This window comes from Hyperolius riggenbachi, chromosome 10 (genome assembly GCF_040937935.1).
Source record: "Hyperolius riggenbachi isolate aHypRig1 chromosome 10, aHypRig1.pri, whole genome shotgun sequence".
NCBI classification, from domain to species: domain Eukaryota; kingdom Metazoa; phylum Chordata; class Amphibia; order Anura; family Hyperoliidae; genus Hyperolius; species Hyperolius riggenbachi.
The window spans coordinates 282,835,749-282,851,731 of record NC_090655.1 but is presented as its reverse complement, the minus strand read 5'-3'; the positions used below and the strand labels follow the sequence as shown (position 1 = coordinate 282,851,731).

General features: G+C 46.6%; 2 protein-coding genes across 2 annotated transcripts in view; one reads left to right on the top strand and one right to left on the bottom strand.

Moving 5' to 3' along the window:
* LOC137537252 (uncharacterized) overlaps positions 1 to 15,983 on the bottom strand; it is a 1,269,057-nt gene that overhangs the window by 140,348 nt on the left and 1,112,726 nt on the right. The gene's annotated exons all lie outside the window — the stretch shown is intronic.
* LOC137535883 (uncharacterized) overlaps positions 1 to 15,983 on the top strand; it is a 242,496-nt gene that overhangs the window by 104,339 nt on the left and 122,174 nt on the right. The window contains 3 exon segments of the mRNA XM_068257761.1: positions 5,003 to 5,865; positions 5,973 to 6,121; positions 8,026 to 9,085. Of these exon segments, the coding sequence (XP_068113862.1) occupies positions 5,003 to 5,865; positions 5,973 to 6,121; positions 8,026 to 9,085 (2,072 nt within the window).

Here is a 15,983-nt window from a genome sequence, read left to right as displayed (position 1 = left end):
TGTCATACACCCTTTGCCTGCTGTACCATACCTAGCAGGAATTACATAGATTAGCATTAAGGTGGGAGGCTTCGGTTGGACGCAGTCGTGAATTGCGTCGTTTACAGGGACGCCCCGTGTAGGCACATCTCCCACACGGTACCCTCCCTAACCACTCACCTGTCAACCGCATCCTAGAAGCTGCAAAAAATAAATTTAAAATCACAAACACTGGTCCACATGACAGCCCAGGAGCCCCAGGTCTCTCTCACTCACTGGGGCCCCCAAACCACCATGCGACACCTAGAGGGAAGTGCGGGCAAGCCCTGGACCTCTCACCTCCAGGGAACTCACCCCACCACCTCTAAACTGAATGCCAACTGCAACAAACACAATTGCTAGAGGTGGTGGGGTGAGTTCCCTGGAGGTGAGAGGTCCAGGGCTTGCCCGCACTTCCCTCTAGGTGTCGCATGGTGATTTGGGGGCCCAAGTGAGTGAGAGAGACCTGGGGCCCCTGGGCTGTCATGTGGACCAGTGTTTGTGATTTTGAATTTTCATGTTTCACAGATAGACCCAGGAAGCATCTCTATGCGGGATTCTGGCACAAGCTAGTGCAGCGTGTGATAATATGCAGCCCACTGTCAGTCATCACTGTGACTGGCTCCTCCAGGCATCTCCTGATTTCTCTACAGAATTTTATAATGAGAATTTTATAACGATCGGTGTCAGCAACCAGAGAGAGAATTTGATCCTTGGCGATCCGCAGTATCCTCAAGAATACAGATATACCCGATTTATTGAGGATCTGCGGAATCGTCAATAATCAGATATGTCTAACCTCTAGACACCTGAGAGAGTGTATGTGTTTGGTGCAACAGTAACAACTGTGAGAGGAGACCACCAGAGGAGCTGGCGGCCTATACTCCTAAGGAATTCACCCCTGACTGTGGGTGATATTCCTGTAGCCTGTGGACCCCTGAGTGAGGGACCAAGGCTGGGTTGCAGGAAGCCCTGCAGCTAATATGAAAGGTATTGCCCTGGACTGGGCTAACGTAGAACAGAAATGGCACAATCCTAGTCTGGGTGTGAGGTCCGTAGTCACAACACCCTGGAACTAGTCTGAAGCATAACATAAATGATAATACAAGTCCCTAGTCTTGGGTGTGAGTTCCGTGATCATCAACACCCTGGAACTAATCTGAAGCATAACATAAATGATAATACAATTCCCTAGTCTTGGGTGTGAGTTCCGTGATCATCAACACCCTGGAACTAGTCTAACAAATAAACAGTGCAAGGTAATCTTGCTCAGTGTGAATTCCCAAGTCCTCTTGGTTCAAACACACTGTAAGGATCTGATTATGGTCTGAATGCTTCCACAAATTGTTTGCAATGGCAGACAACCAGCAACTGACAAGCAGCAGAATATATAGTAGCTGGACTCTGCCGCCCCGCCCGAACCATTCAGCCAATCATGAGTCCTGCAGGAATCAGCTGACCTTCCTGATCAGCTGACACTTCCTCTGCAGGTATAAAGGTCCTGAGTTCAGGCCCGCGCACGCGTAGCTCTCCATCTGCCTATGTGCACTAACAGACCCAGCCACACCAAGCGCACGCCGCTGCATGCAAACCGCCGCGTTGGACACGGAAACAGCGCTTTGCTGTCAGGACATGCGGCGGCCTCTCCGCATTCCACCATACTGCCAGACGCGTGTCTATGCGTGCAAACCGCCGCGCTGGACGCGGAGTCAGCCGCCTTGCTCTTGACACATGCGGCGGCTTTTCCGCGTTTTCTCACAAATTTTATGTGTAACGTTATAGATCTATATTGATACACCCTCACAGAGGAAGACTGGCAGCTATATTACCTGATAATACTATAAATATGATAGCAGCAAAACATGAGGTATTATAAGTTAGATGTATTCCCAGGTCATATTATACTCCAGCACAAATAATGCAGATACACCCCAATGCCTCAGTGCTGCACCCCAAATGTAAATTAGGAGATGATTGGATACAGGTGTTTGGGCTGGAGGTGAGATACAGGAATTCTGGGGGGGGGGAGAGGGGGACAGGTTATTGTTATATGTGTTACAGTCACTGCTATAGACACCCCAATGCCTCAGTGCTGCACCCCAAATGTAAATTAGGAGATGATTGGATACAGGTGTTTGGGCTGGAGGTGAGATACAGGAATTCTGGGGGGGGGAGAGGGGGACAGGTTATTGTTATATGTGTTACAGTCACTGCTATAGACACCCCAATGCCTCAGTGCTGCACCCCAAATGTAAATTAGGAGATGATTGGATACAGGTGTTTGGGCTGGAGGTGAGATACAGGAATTCTGGGGTGGAGAGGAGGACAGGTTATTGTTATGTGTAACAGTCACTGCTATAGACACCCCAATGCCTCAGTGCTGCACCCCAAATGTAAATTAGGAGATGATTGGATACAGGTGTTTGGGCTGGAGGTGAGATACAGGAATTCTGGGGTGGAGAGGGGGACAGGTTATTGTTATATGTGTTACAGTCACTGCTATAGACACCCCAATGCCTCAGTGCTGCACCCCACATGTAAATTAGGAGATGATTGGATACAGGTGTTTGGGCTGGAGGTGAGATGCAGGAATTCTGGGGGGGAGAGGGGGACAGGTTATTGTTATATGTGTTACAGTCACTGCTATAAACACCCCAATGCCTCAGTGCTGCACCCCAAATGTAAATTAGGAGATGATTGGATACAGGTGTTTGGGCTGGAGGTGAGATACAGGAATTCTGGGGTGGAGAGGGGGACAGGTTATTGTTATATGTGGTACAATCACTGCTATAGACACCCCAATGCTTCAGTGCTGCACCCCAAATGTAAATTAGGAGATGATTGGATACAGGTGTTTGGGCTGGAGGTGAGATACAGGAATTCTGGGGTGGAGAGGGGGACAGGTTATTGTTATATGTGGTACAATCACTGCTATAGACACCCCAATGCTTCAGTGCTGCACCCCAAATGTAAATTAGGAGATGATTGGATACAGGTGTTTGGGCTGGAGGTGAGATACAGGAATTATGGGGTGGAGAGGGGGACAGGTTATTGTTATATGTGGTACAATCACTGCTATAGACACCCCAATGCCTCAGTGCTGCACCCCAAATGTAAATTAGGAGATGATTGGATACAGGTGTTTGGGCTGGAGGTGAGATACAGGAATTCTGGGGTGGAGAGGAGGACAGGTTATTGTTATGTGTAACAGTCACTGCTATAGACACCCCAATGCCTCAGTGCTGCACCCCAAATGTAAATTAGGAGATGATTGGATACAGGTGTTTGGGCTGGAGGTGAGATACAGGAATTCTGGGGTGGAGAGGGGGACAGGTTATTGTTATATGTGTTACAGTCACTGCTATAGACACCCCAATGCCTCAGTGCTGCACCCCACATGTAAATTAGGAGATGATTGGATACAGGTGTTTGGGCTGGAGGTGAGATGCAGGAATTCTGGGGGGGAGAGGGGGACAGGTTATTGTTATATGTGTTACAGTCACTGCTATAAACACCCCAATGCCTCAGTGCTGCACCCCAAATGTAAATTAGGAGATGATTGGATACAGGTGTTTGGGCTGGAGGTGAGATACAGGAATTCTGGGGTGGAGAGGGGGACAGGTTATTGTTATATGTGGTACAATCACTGCTATAGACACCCCAATGCTTCAGTGCTGCACCCCAAATGTAAATTAGGAGATGATTGGATACAGGTGTTTGGGCTGGAGGTGAGATACAGGAATTATGGGGTGGAGAGGGGGACAGGTTATTGTTATATGTGTTACAGTCACTGCTATAGACAAATGTGGGAAGCTGTTGATGGAAACCATTCTGTGTTATGTAACAAAATAAATCCTATTGGAATGGAAATCTGATGCATCTCCAAGTGTCTCTCCTGTGATTACAACATACATAAATCATTGTCTGCACTTTTGCTGATATCTGCTGGTGACAGAGCTTTCCCTAAGGGCTCGTTTCCACTGTTGCGACGCGATTTCGGCCGCATTCCGACGCTTGTAAAAACGCATGTGGATGCGTTTCCGCATGCGTTTTTACCCGCGATTTCGCATGGCAGGGTGCCATGCGAAATTAACCATGACACTGCCAGGGCCAAATAAAATTGAAAAAGGTGCGAAATCGCGGGTAAAAACGCATGTAACAAACGCATGCGTTTTTACTATTAAATACATTAGCGGCGATTCGCACGGATTCCCGACGCAGGCGAAATCGTTGGCTCTTTTGTGCGTTTTTTTCACGCTGAAAAAAACGCACCTCAACAACGCTACAGTGGAAACAGGCCCATCCACTTGCATTACATGTGCGGATCTGCATGCGTTGGACGCATGCAGATTCGCGATAGTGGAAACGAGCCCTGAAGCTGATATTGAGGAGGTGGAGCTAATAATCTACAAAATACACAACCCCCCGGCATTGATGGCCTAGACGCTGCATTGTACAGACAGCATGAGAAGGTTCTGGTCCCACACTTATTGCTGATGTAGAACTATGTGCTGGAATAGGAGGCACTGCCCCATCCATGCAACAGACCGAGTGCCCAAACTGCAACCCAAAGCCCACTTATTTATCACACCGTGACAACACAGCAATTTAACCACTGAGGTCTGAGATTAGAGAAAGCCACTCCTACATTAGACAATATCTTGGATGATGCAAGCTTGCCAGAGGTTCCTGTATCCACAACCACAAGGTATCAGGGCAATGGTCTGTAGTCCTCAGCGCTCACTGACAATGACCTGCAGCCACCTCCTGCACAATATACTGACTAGTGGTCGCCAACACAGTCCTGGGTCCATGAACACACAACCCCGGTACATCAACAAGCCTTAAAGTAACTGAAGTGATTAATCAAATAACAGATACTTACCTTAGAAGAGGAAAGGCTCGGGCGTGGCTTGACGCTGCTAGAAGATGGCTGCCTGAATCCCTCTCTCCCGCTAAGTGTCCGCTACTGCTCTTATTCTAGAGAAATTGGGCTGACTGTTCAAGCGATGCCGGGCACCCGCAGCACCCTGAACACCTCGGCAACCCCCAAAACCACCCAGGCACAGACTGGAAAGACTGTCGCGGAGATATTCCGGCCACAGAAGACGAACACGAAAGCCTCCAAGATGGCGCCGACGGAGGAAAACCACGATACGCCACCCTCCCCGTCCGATGCAAATCCGAAGGTAAATAACAAGCAGAGAGCTCCCACCCTAGCCGATATGCATAACATAGCAGAAGATATCAAAAAATATATGCTTACCACCATATCGGAGGTCCGAGCAGACGTCGCTGCTATAGGCCCGAGACTACAGGCCCTAGAGGCCGCAGACCAGCAGAAGACCACGCAGCTGAAGTCCCTCACTAAGTCATCAAACATCCACGATGCCAGACTACTCGAGCACGCTAGACAACTTGAGGACTTAGACAATAGAGGGAGAAGATGTAATATTCGGGTAAAGGGGGTTCTGGAGGGAGTGGCGCCGGAGAAAATACAGGAGGCCCTAACGTCCATTTTTAATAACCTGCTGGAGAGAGCCATGGGTACAGAGATAGCCTTTGTGCGAGCACACCGAGCACTCCGCCCAAGAGGATTAGAAGCTGACAAAGCTAGAGACCTCATATGTTGCTTGGAATCCTTCCCATTAAAAGAGGCAATTATGAAAGCAGCAAGAGCGCAAGACGCCATACTATTCAATGATGTCCCTATCCAAATATACCAAGACCTTTCTCCGCTAACTTTGGCGAAGAGACGCGTGCTCAAACCCCTTCTACAGGCGCTTAAAGATAAAGGATTAATGTACCACTGGCACTTTCCATTCTCACTCTCTGTTACGTTTGGAGGCAAAATACATGTACTAAAATCATCTGCCGATACCGACACTTTCTGTAGCGACTTGGGCTTACCAGCATTAACAATACCGAACTGGGACTATGCCTCTCCATTCCAGAAAGCAGAGACCTCAATATCAACCAGCACTCGCCGGCTACGAACCAAACCGGCTGCTACCCACCAGAGATCCAGAAGCAGAGATTCAAGATCCCATATCGGCTCGGATCATTCGCGGCAAGGCTCAGGATCGTCCGAGGAGGAGGATTAGTACTTTCCGGCCCAGTCTTTCCACATAACCACAAGAGGGGGTTAATTCCGCACTCCCACGGATATCCCTAGGGCCCCATTGAACGAACTCCCAGGACAATTTTTGGTTCTCCTCTTTCGATTGATACGAAGAAGTGGTAACTATGAATACACTTTATACCCCAGTTGCTATTTCCAAGCTCTACCACTCTCTCCCGACTCACACATACTATACTCTACCCTACATTATCCTATGAGAAGGACATGGAAGGTTGTTATAAGCAGCATGCCTGTTTAAATGTTATTGCACAGTCTGCACTGTTTTCGCTCTCTCGAGAGGAAAGAAGACCTATCCAAGTTTCTTAGATATTACATATATAGACCTGTATAAAAGAACATAGCAATATCTACCTATAGTCAAATTAAGGTTTTCAATAATTAGATGTAAAGTAGGCGTGAGGATGTAATATGTGATACATGAAGGAAAGACGCTCTCCCTTGTATGCTTAAACCTGCTTTCTGTCCCCCCCTCTGTCTTCATACACCCTAACACAGAATACCTTACCCAACAGGTAGATAATGAGATTTTATGCCTGCAACGCTAAAATAGGAGGGTCCTTCTGTGCTTAGGCCCTGTATCTCCCCTCCCTCTCTTCCTTCTGTTTCTCCCCCTATGCTTTACCACCTCCCTAACATCCCTACCCCATGTCCGCTACTCAATGTCTTACTACCTGCCTTACAATACCTATCCTCTGTGGCTGTATTGGGAGACATGACGTATTAGGATGCAAAGTGCAGCATCAAGCGAACTATTCCAATCAAAAGTATAACTATGGAGACCAATGTTACAACCCTGGGATACTACCTTTCCCCCTCCCACTGTTCTTTACTGTTCTATAAATAGAATATTAATAATCCTACACCCTCAGTTATTTACGTTTAGATTTCATGTTTGCTCTCTTCTGCTAGGATAGTCAGAAACAGGACAGTAATGTGCCCGGCTGTCGCTTAATACTCGGCCCAAATATGTTAACTAATAATCGGACACAGCGGTTAGTTATGCATAGATTTTAAGACTAGAAACTTGAAATACTATACTTGTTATCTGTTGATACCATTAAAATTCAACCCCTTTTTATTTCTATAAAAAGGGCTCTGGCACGTCTTCTGAGTCCCCCACACAGTGTATCTATAAAACACTGACATTGTGTAACCCACATAGGTGGTGAGTGCGACCCTCCAAATCGCACTCACGTGGGACTTTCTCTGTTTGCTCATTTAAGCACTGTAATATATATGTCTGGGGTAAACCTACTCTCACACCGGACGATCTCCTTTTTGGTTCTTGTACATATATTTTCATCCTTGATTGCCAATAGTCTCTTGTCTAGAAGTCAGGAACTGCCCTCCCCAACTATATATTTTACTAACTGTACTAAAATGTTAGTGGGAAATCAAACATGCAGAAACCAGGAGGGAGGGTCTCAATGGAGGATGGTCTCACTCAATGTGAACGGCCTTAATACGCCAGAAAAACGCACTATAATATTTGATTACCTGACAAAAGAAAAAACTCATTTTGCATTCCTACAGGAAACGCACCTACGCACCAATCACATACCTAAGAAGTTTCATTACAAGTTTCCGCTAGCATTTCATGCGACATCCCCCACATCTAAAACCAAAGGGGTGTCTATCTTTCTTCACAGAGACATCCCATTCAAAGAGGAGGGAAGAGAGGAGGACCCAGAGGGTCGTTACCTATTTGTGAGGGGGAAGCTAGCGAATAAAGAAGTCACACTAGCAAATGTGTATGTCCCAAACAAAAAACAACCATCCTTTATAGCCTCAACTTTAACCAAATTGTCCAACTTTAGCAAAGGCGTCTTGATTATGAGTTTAATGTCCCACTAAATCCCCTACAGGATTGCTCCAATGGATCATCAGCGCTTTCTTACAAAGCCCTGAAATTCATTAAAACCAAACTACAGAATATGACGCTGGTAGACCCTTGGAGAATCACACACCCAAACGAAAGAGACTATACCTTTTTTTCCCCTATCCATCAAAAGTACTCCAGAATTGACTACTTTTTCATATCACAAAGAGACCTAAGTTTTGTCCAAAAAACTACAATAGGCACTAGATCAATATCTGACCATGCACCAATCTTTCTGACCCTCACAATCCCTGACAAAACATTCACAACATGGTCCTGGAAGCTTCATCCTAATATCCTCTCTGACCAAGCACGAGCTCAGAAAAGTATAGAAATCCTTGAGGATTACTTCCAATTAAACAACGACTCTCAAACATCTAAAATCTCCATATGGGAAGCTCACAAGGCAGTAATGAGGGGGCACTTCATAAAAATAGGCGCTAAACTGAAAAAGGAAAGGGAGGAAGGGAGCAAGAACCTAATAGAAAAGATAAAACGCCTGGAAAGGGTCCATAAGAAATCCCTGGCCATATCAAACCTAGAAGAACTAAATAAAGCACGCACAGATCTGGATAAGTTACTCTATTCAGATGCAAGACGCAAATTACTAGCCTATAAAAAGGTTTTTTATGAACACGGAAACAAAAGTGGGAAATACTTAGCAAAGGCGCTCAGGAAACAGACCATCCGCACCAACATCACATCCTTGATAGACAGCAAACAAAATAGATTGTACAGATCTGAGGATATTGCTGAAGGGTTTAGGCAATACTACAAGTCCCTATACAACCTACAAGCCCAAGGGCAAGCGTCCGGACCAGGCCCAAACAGATCTAATTGCATACAGAACTTCATTTCCAAATATGCTTTACCCCTGCACTTGGAACAATCAGACCATGAAAATCTGGATGCCCCTATTTCAGAAGATGAATTTCTTCTTGCAGTCAAAGCCCTGAAAACAGGGAAAGCACCTGGCCCGGACGGCTTCACAAGTCAGTACTATAAGCTACATGCGAGAAAACTGGCCCCAGCTTTTGCGGATGCATGTAATGCAATCTCAGATGGCACTATCCCATCCCCCCAATTCTTAGAGGCGCATATTGCGGTGATACCCAAGGCCGACAAGGATCCTCAGCTCTGTACAAACTATAGACCCATCTCATTGCTTAACCTTCACGCCAAATTATTAGCTAAAATACTGGCAAATCGTCTTCTCCCATTTATTCCAACACACATAAACCCAGACCAGGCAGGATTCGTTCCAGGTAGGGAAGCAAAAGAGAATGTCATGCGGTCAATTGACCTGGTGGCGTATGCAAAAAAAAAGGGCATACGAGCGTTTATGCTCTCGACTGACACTGAAAAGGCGTTTGACAGGGTGGCATGGGATTATATCCGGGCCACCCTGTCCCGCCTAGGGATCGGAGAGACAATGTGTAGGTGGATAGGATTCCTATACACAAATCCATCAGCCCGAGTAAAAGTAAACGGGGTACTATCTAAACCCTTTTTTATCACAAACGGGACCAGGCAGGGGTGCCCTCTTTCACCCTTAATTTACATACTTACAATGGAACCCTTCCTAAACGCCATTAGAGCGGACCCTAACATTCAGGGAATCACAGTGGGAGCATCCCACCATGTAGTAGCCGCATTTGCAGACGACCTACTGTTCTTCCTCCAAAACCCCCTAATATCATTACCAAACCTAATCCACAAATTCACAGAGTTTGGACATGTCTCAAACCTGAAAATTAATTTCCATAAGTCACAAGCGTTAAACCTCTCCCTTGATGCAAAGGTGGTTAAAACCTGCAAAGAAAGCTTCTCCTTTCAATGGGCTGATCACTCATTTAAATATCTGGGAATCTACATCACTTCAGACTTAAAAGATCTCTTTGCAAGCAACTTTGGGAAAATAGGGAAAATACTTGAGATGGATTTACTCACCTGGGGGAAGCAATCATACATGTCCTGGTTCGGCAGAATGGCCGCAATCAAAATGAACCTGCTACCTAGACTCCTATACATTAGCCAATGTATTCCTATTGACCTTCCATCTAGCTTCCTTAAGAACCTTCAGACAAAGATCAATAGATTCATCTGGGGAAATAAACCTCCCGGAATCAGGAGAACCATTCTATCTATGCCAAAAGAACTGGGGGGTACGGGTCTACCAGACCTTCAGAAATATCATGTGGCTGCTCAGCTTTCAAGGGTGGTGGAATGGGCACTTCCTGAAAACCCCAAGCCCTGGGTCGGGATAGAGCAAGAGACGACCAACTGTATACCAGCATCTCTAGGATGGTTCAGCTGTCCCGCAAAAACTCAAACAACCTGGCAAAACCCCCTCATTGCAGCCTCAGTGAAAACCATGAGGAAATGGCTCCCAATGCTGGGACTTCTGAAGCTTCCAGGTCCTCTTACCCCTCTTAAAGAGAACCAGAGATGAAGCACCCTCATGTATTTTATTACATTTATCAGTGGGAACATGACAGTAAACACCTACCCTGCTATTAGTTTCATTGTTATCTGCTTAATTAGTCTATTAGCAGCTGTGATAAGAATCCACCGACTATTCAGTCGAGGTTTGACCTGGAATCATTATAGCTGAGTCACTCTTCTGTGAAGTGTTTTCAAGCCCAAGCCTTCCCCTCTCCTGGCTTAGATTTCCTGCTTTGCATACTGAGAGCTGTGATGACTGGGAGGGGCTGCTCTGCTGAGAGAGAAGCTCTGTGGCTGTAATATGATCCCTGTGTGCTCTGTCTGCATAGATACTGATCACTGCAGTTTCATTCCTATGAGAGACACTAGGCAGTACATCATACCAAAATGAAAGCACACAGATGAGCCTTTCTCATATAGCCTAGATAGCAGCCTAGTCTCATATAGCATAGACAGCACATCCAGAACAACTCATATAACCCGGAAGGAGAAGGGATATGACCTGGCGGCCATATTTGATTTTTCCTGGAGCAATAATGGATAAAAAACACTAAAAAAGGCACACCAGAGCGGCAAAATTATCAGGTAGAGCATTTATTCTTTACAAGCTATCAACTGATATGTTTATTTTGTGTGAAACGTTCATCTCTGGTTCCCTTTAACGATAACCCCGACTTCGCACCAGCTAAAGACATCCCCTTTCTCCTATCTTGGAGTAAGAAAAGCCATCCGAGAGTGAAAGATTTTGTAACACAGGGCAGGGTTAAATCTATGCAAGAAATGTCTCTGCTGAATGAGAATAGCACAATTACTAATTGGCAATATTTCCAAATCAGACACTTCATACAATCAATTCTGAAAATTAATAAGTGTACTGCTCTATTATCACCGTTTGAAAACCTACTCATAAATCTCACTCAGCATAGACATATAGTTTCCACTCTATACCATATGCTTTTGACCCCAACAGTCTCATCCAAGACAAAATACCAAGAATTATGGGAAAAAGATTTTGGGGAAGAAATTGAACCGGATCAATGGCAAAAAATATTCTTATTATCCCACAAAGGATCATTAAATGTCAACACGCAAGTGCTGGGATTTAAGATCCTGACTAGATGGTACAGGACCCCTTCTACTCTCCATAAGATCTTCCCTGCATCTCCAGAAGTTTGCTGGCGCTGCGGAGCAAGTGGAGGAGATATATATCATATCTTTTGGTCCTGCCCATCCTTGTTGGGGTTTTGGTCCTTAGTTCACAAAATAATTGGCAAAATCACAGGTGAACTCAACCCCTTTCAACCGGCCCATTTCTTATTACACAATACACACGAATCCCTCAAGACTTACAAGAAATCGGTGACCATACACCTTATCAATGCCGCCAAGGCAATGATCCCCTTGCAGTGGAAATCTTCGGTGCCCCCTTCAATTCAGTCTTGGCTTAGGAGAATAGAGCAGATTGAAACTATGGAACATATGATACTCATATCACAAGATAGGTCAGAGCAATACACTATGACATGGTCAATCTGGAATGACTTCCAACAATCAGAGGAATACAAACAATATATGAGTGACAACTGAAGGGTCTGACCCCCCCTCTCCCATTTCCTTCCTATGACAAACCCTCTCAACTCAGTCTTACCTGCCCCTCAAACCATCTTTGGAACGTGAATCCCTACCGGTGTGAGAGTAGGGAACCTACATAGTGAGTGTAGGTAAATGTTTTCCTCAGACATGCAATAAGTTGTTTAACGAGATATTTAAGAACTAGCATTATCTGGTTTATTATATAAGTGAATTGAACTACTGTATTGAATGATGTGACTATGCTAAGTTGCTTATGTCTATTTACTGTTTTTCTTTTGCTGCAATAAACTTTGATTGTGAAAAAAAAAAAAAAAAAAAAGGCTCTGGGTCCTATAGATCCTTCCCGCACCTCTGCTGGTCCCCTCATTCCTCTGCAGGCTCCTCCATTCAAATCCCCCGCTGCGAGAAGTGTTCCCAAAGAGGGGCAGCTCTATACTGCGCATGTGCGAGAGAGCGGGCTAGTGCATGTGTGAGAGAGAGCAAGAGCGGGCTAGTGCATGTGTGAGTGTGTGAGAGAGGGAGAGTGTGCTAGTGAGTGTGTGAGAGAGAGTGGGCTAGTGCATGTGTGAGAGAGAGAGAGAGAGCATGCTAGTGAGTGTGTGAGAGAGAGAGCGTGCTAGTGAGTGTGACAACGCCCAAGGAAAGCCTTCTTCACATCCAAAATGGCAACATCTGGCTCCACTACTTCAGGAACCTCTACAAAGACATCCCAGAAAATGCCCAACGCCCGGAACAGAAACAAATAGCCGCAAAACTGAAGGACATGGAGGAGACAATCAAGGACTTTCAAAACCCTCTGGATACACCAATCACGATGGAGGAAATAAGAGAAAGAACAAAGCTGATAAAATGTAAGAAGGCCAGCGGTACCGATGGCATCCTGCCAGAGATGATCAAATACAGCCCCCCATATATACATGAGGCACTTGCAAGACTATCCAAAGTCAACCTGAGTGCGGGCTCCTTTCCTCAGGCCTGGAGTGAAGGCCTCATAACACCCATCTACAAGAATGGGGACAGATATGATCCAGAAAACTACAGAGGAATCTGTGTCAGCAGCACACTGGGGAAACTGTTTAACAGCATCATTAATAAAAGGATCCTCTCCTTCCTCACACAGCAGGACGTACTCAGCAAAAGCCAAGCTGGGTTCATGCCAAACCACCGCACAACCGACCACATCTACACACTGCACAGCCTTATCAAGCCCATGTCCACAGCTCATGCGGCAAATACACCACACCACCGACCACATCTACACACTGCACAGCCTTATCAAGACCCATGTACACTGCTCACACGGCAAATACACCACACCACCGACCACATCTCCACACTGCACAGCCTTATCAAGACCCATGTCCACAGCTCACACGGCAAATACACCCCACCACCAACCACATCTACACACTGCACAGTCTCATCATACCCATGTCCACTGCTCACATGGCAAATACACCACACCACCGACCACATCTCCACACTGCACAGCCTTATCAAGACCCATGTCCACAGCTCACACGGCAAATACACCGCACCACCGACCACATCTCCACACTGCACAGCCTTATCAAGACCCATGTCCACAGCTCACACGGCAAATACACCGCACCACCGACCACATGTACACACTGCACAGCCTCATCATACCCATGTCCACTGCTCACACGGCAAATACACCCCACCACCAACCACATCTACACACTGCACAGTCTCATCATACCCATGTCCACTGCTCACATGGCAAATACACCACACCACCGACCACATCTACACACTGCACAGCCTCATCATACCCATGTCCACAGCTCACACGGCAAATACACCGCACCACCGACCACATCTACACACTGCACAGCCTCATCAAGACCCATGTCCACAGCTCATGCGGCAAAATACACGCTTTGTGGATTTTAGGAAGGCGTTTGACTCGGTGTGGCACCCAGGCCTTTTCCTAAAACTCCTAGAGAGTGGAATAGGAGGTAGAACCTATGATGTTATTAATAGTTCATATACTGGGAACCAATGCAGTGTGAAAGTGGACGGGAAGAGTAGCGCGTTCTTCAAGCAGCATCGAGGAGTCAGGCAGGGCTGCAGTCTGAGCCCAACACTCTTTAACATATACATTAACCAACTGGCTGTAGCCCTGGAATCCTCCCCAGCACCAGGCCTCCTCCTTCATGACCACGAGGTGAAGTTCCTGCTGTATGCAGATGATCTCCTGCTGCTCTCCCCAACAGAAAGGGGCCTACAGGACAGCCTGGCAGTATTGGAGAGTTTCTGCACCACATGAGCACTGCCCATCAACCCAAAGAAGACAAAAGTGATGGTGTTCCAGAGGAAAAATCTAAAACCGCCCACCTCCTCATTTATATTAAATGGCTACCCACTGGTGACCACAAACAGTTACACCTACTTGGGGCTGGAAATTAACCAAACAGGGAGCTTTAAACCAGCAGTAGATGCCCTGAAGGAAAAAGCCTGCAGGACATTTTATGCCATCAGAAGGCAACTTTACCACCTAAAACCACCGGTGAGAGTCTGGGTGAAGATATTCGACAGCATCATCACCCCAATCCTGCTCTATAGCAGTGAGGTATGGGGCCCGGTCACCTACCCTGACCAATCAAAATGGGATTCCAGCCCAACAGAAATCTTCCATCTAGAGTTCTGCAAGTATTTTCTCCAAGTCCATCGCAGCACTTCGAACTCAGCCTGCCGGGCAGAGCTAGGCAGATTCCCACCATGACTGACTATCCAGCTGAGGGCGCTCTCATACTGGGCGCATATACAGAGCAGCAACCCCAGCACTTACCACCATAAACCTCACTGAGCCAGGGTGGGGAGGCCATACCACGCGCTCTCAAGCAAAGCATCAGCAGCCAGCCCAGCCAAAACCACCAACACAGTCTGACAAAAGCCCAAATAAAAGGAACAATAGAAATCTGCAAGGACCAATACCTAGAGGAATGGAGAAGTGACATAAAGAACTCCCAGAAACTCACTATCTACCAATCACTACAGAGGGAGTACACAATGGCCCCATATCTGGAGAGGCTACACCACCACAAAGATAGACAGGCCTTGAGCCTGTACCGTCTGAGCGCCCACAACCTGGAGATAGAGACAGGGCGACACAGACAGACATGGAAGCCCCAGGAGGAGAGACTGTGCAGGCAATGTGACCAGGGGCCCTGTAGGATGAGGCCCACTTCCTGCTACACTGCAGCAAATATACACCGTTGAGGACCGCCCACTTCCAGAGACTCTCCGCCCACATCCCAGATTTTCCCTCACAGATGAGGAGAGGAAGCTCTATATCCTACTGGGGGAAGAGGAAACAACCGTGCAAATAGCAGCCCCATATATCACTGCCTGCCACCAACTGAGAGGAACATGATACCACATGGACTGTATAACCCCATACTCACCTATGGACTGTATATCTATACCCCCCTCCCCTATGGACTATATATCTCATCCCCCATACCATCCATTACATCCTCCACACTCCTATGGACTGTATACCTATATCCTTCCCTTATTCCCACAATTCCCCCCCCCCCCCCCCCGTGTTAATGTTTTGTTTTGCTTTGACAATGGTAAATTTATTTGGTCCTGCCAATAAAGCTTTTTTGGATCGGATTGGAGTGTGTGAGAGAGAGAGCGTGCTAGTGCAAGTGTGTGAGAGAGAGAGAGCGTGCTAGTGCAAGTGTGTGAGAGAGAGAGAGCGTGCTAGTGCATGTGTGAGTGTGTGAGTGAGAGAGCGTGCTAGTGCATGTGCGAGTGTGTGGGAGAGAGCGTGCTAGTGCATGTGCGAGTGTGTGGGAGAGAGCGTGCTAGTGCATGTGCGAGTGTGAGAGAGAAGAGAGCGTGCTAGTGCATGTGCGAGTTTGAGAGAGAGTG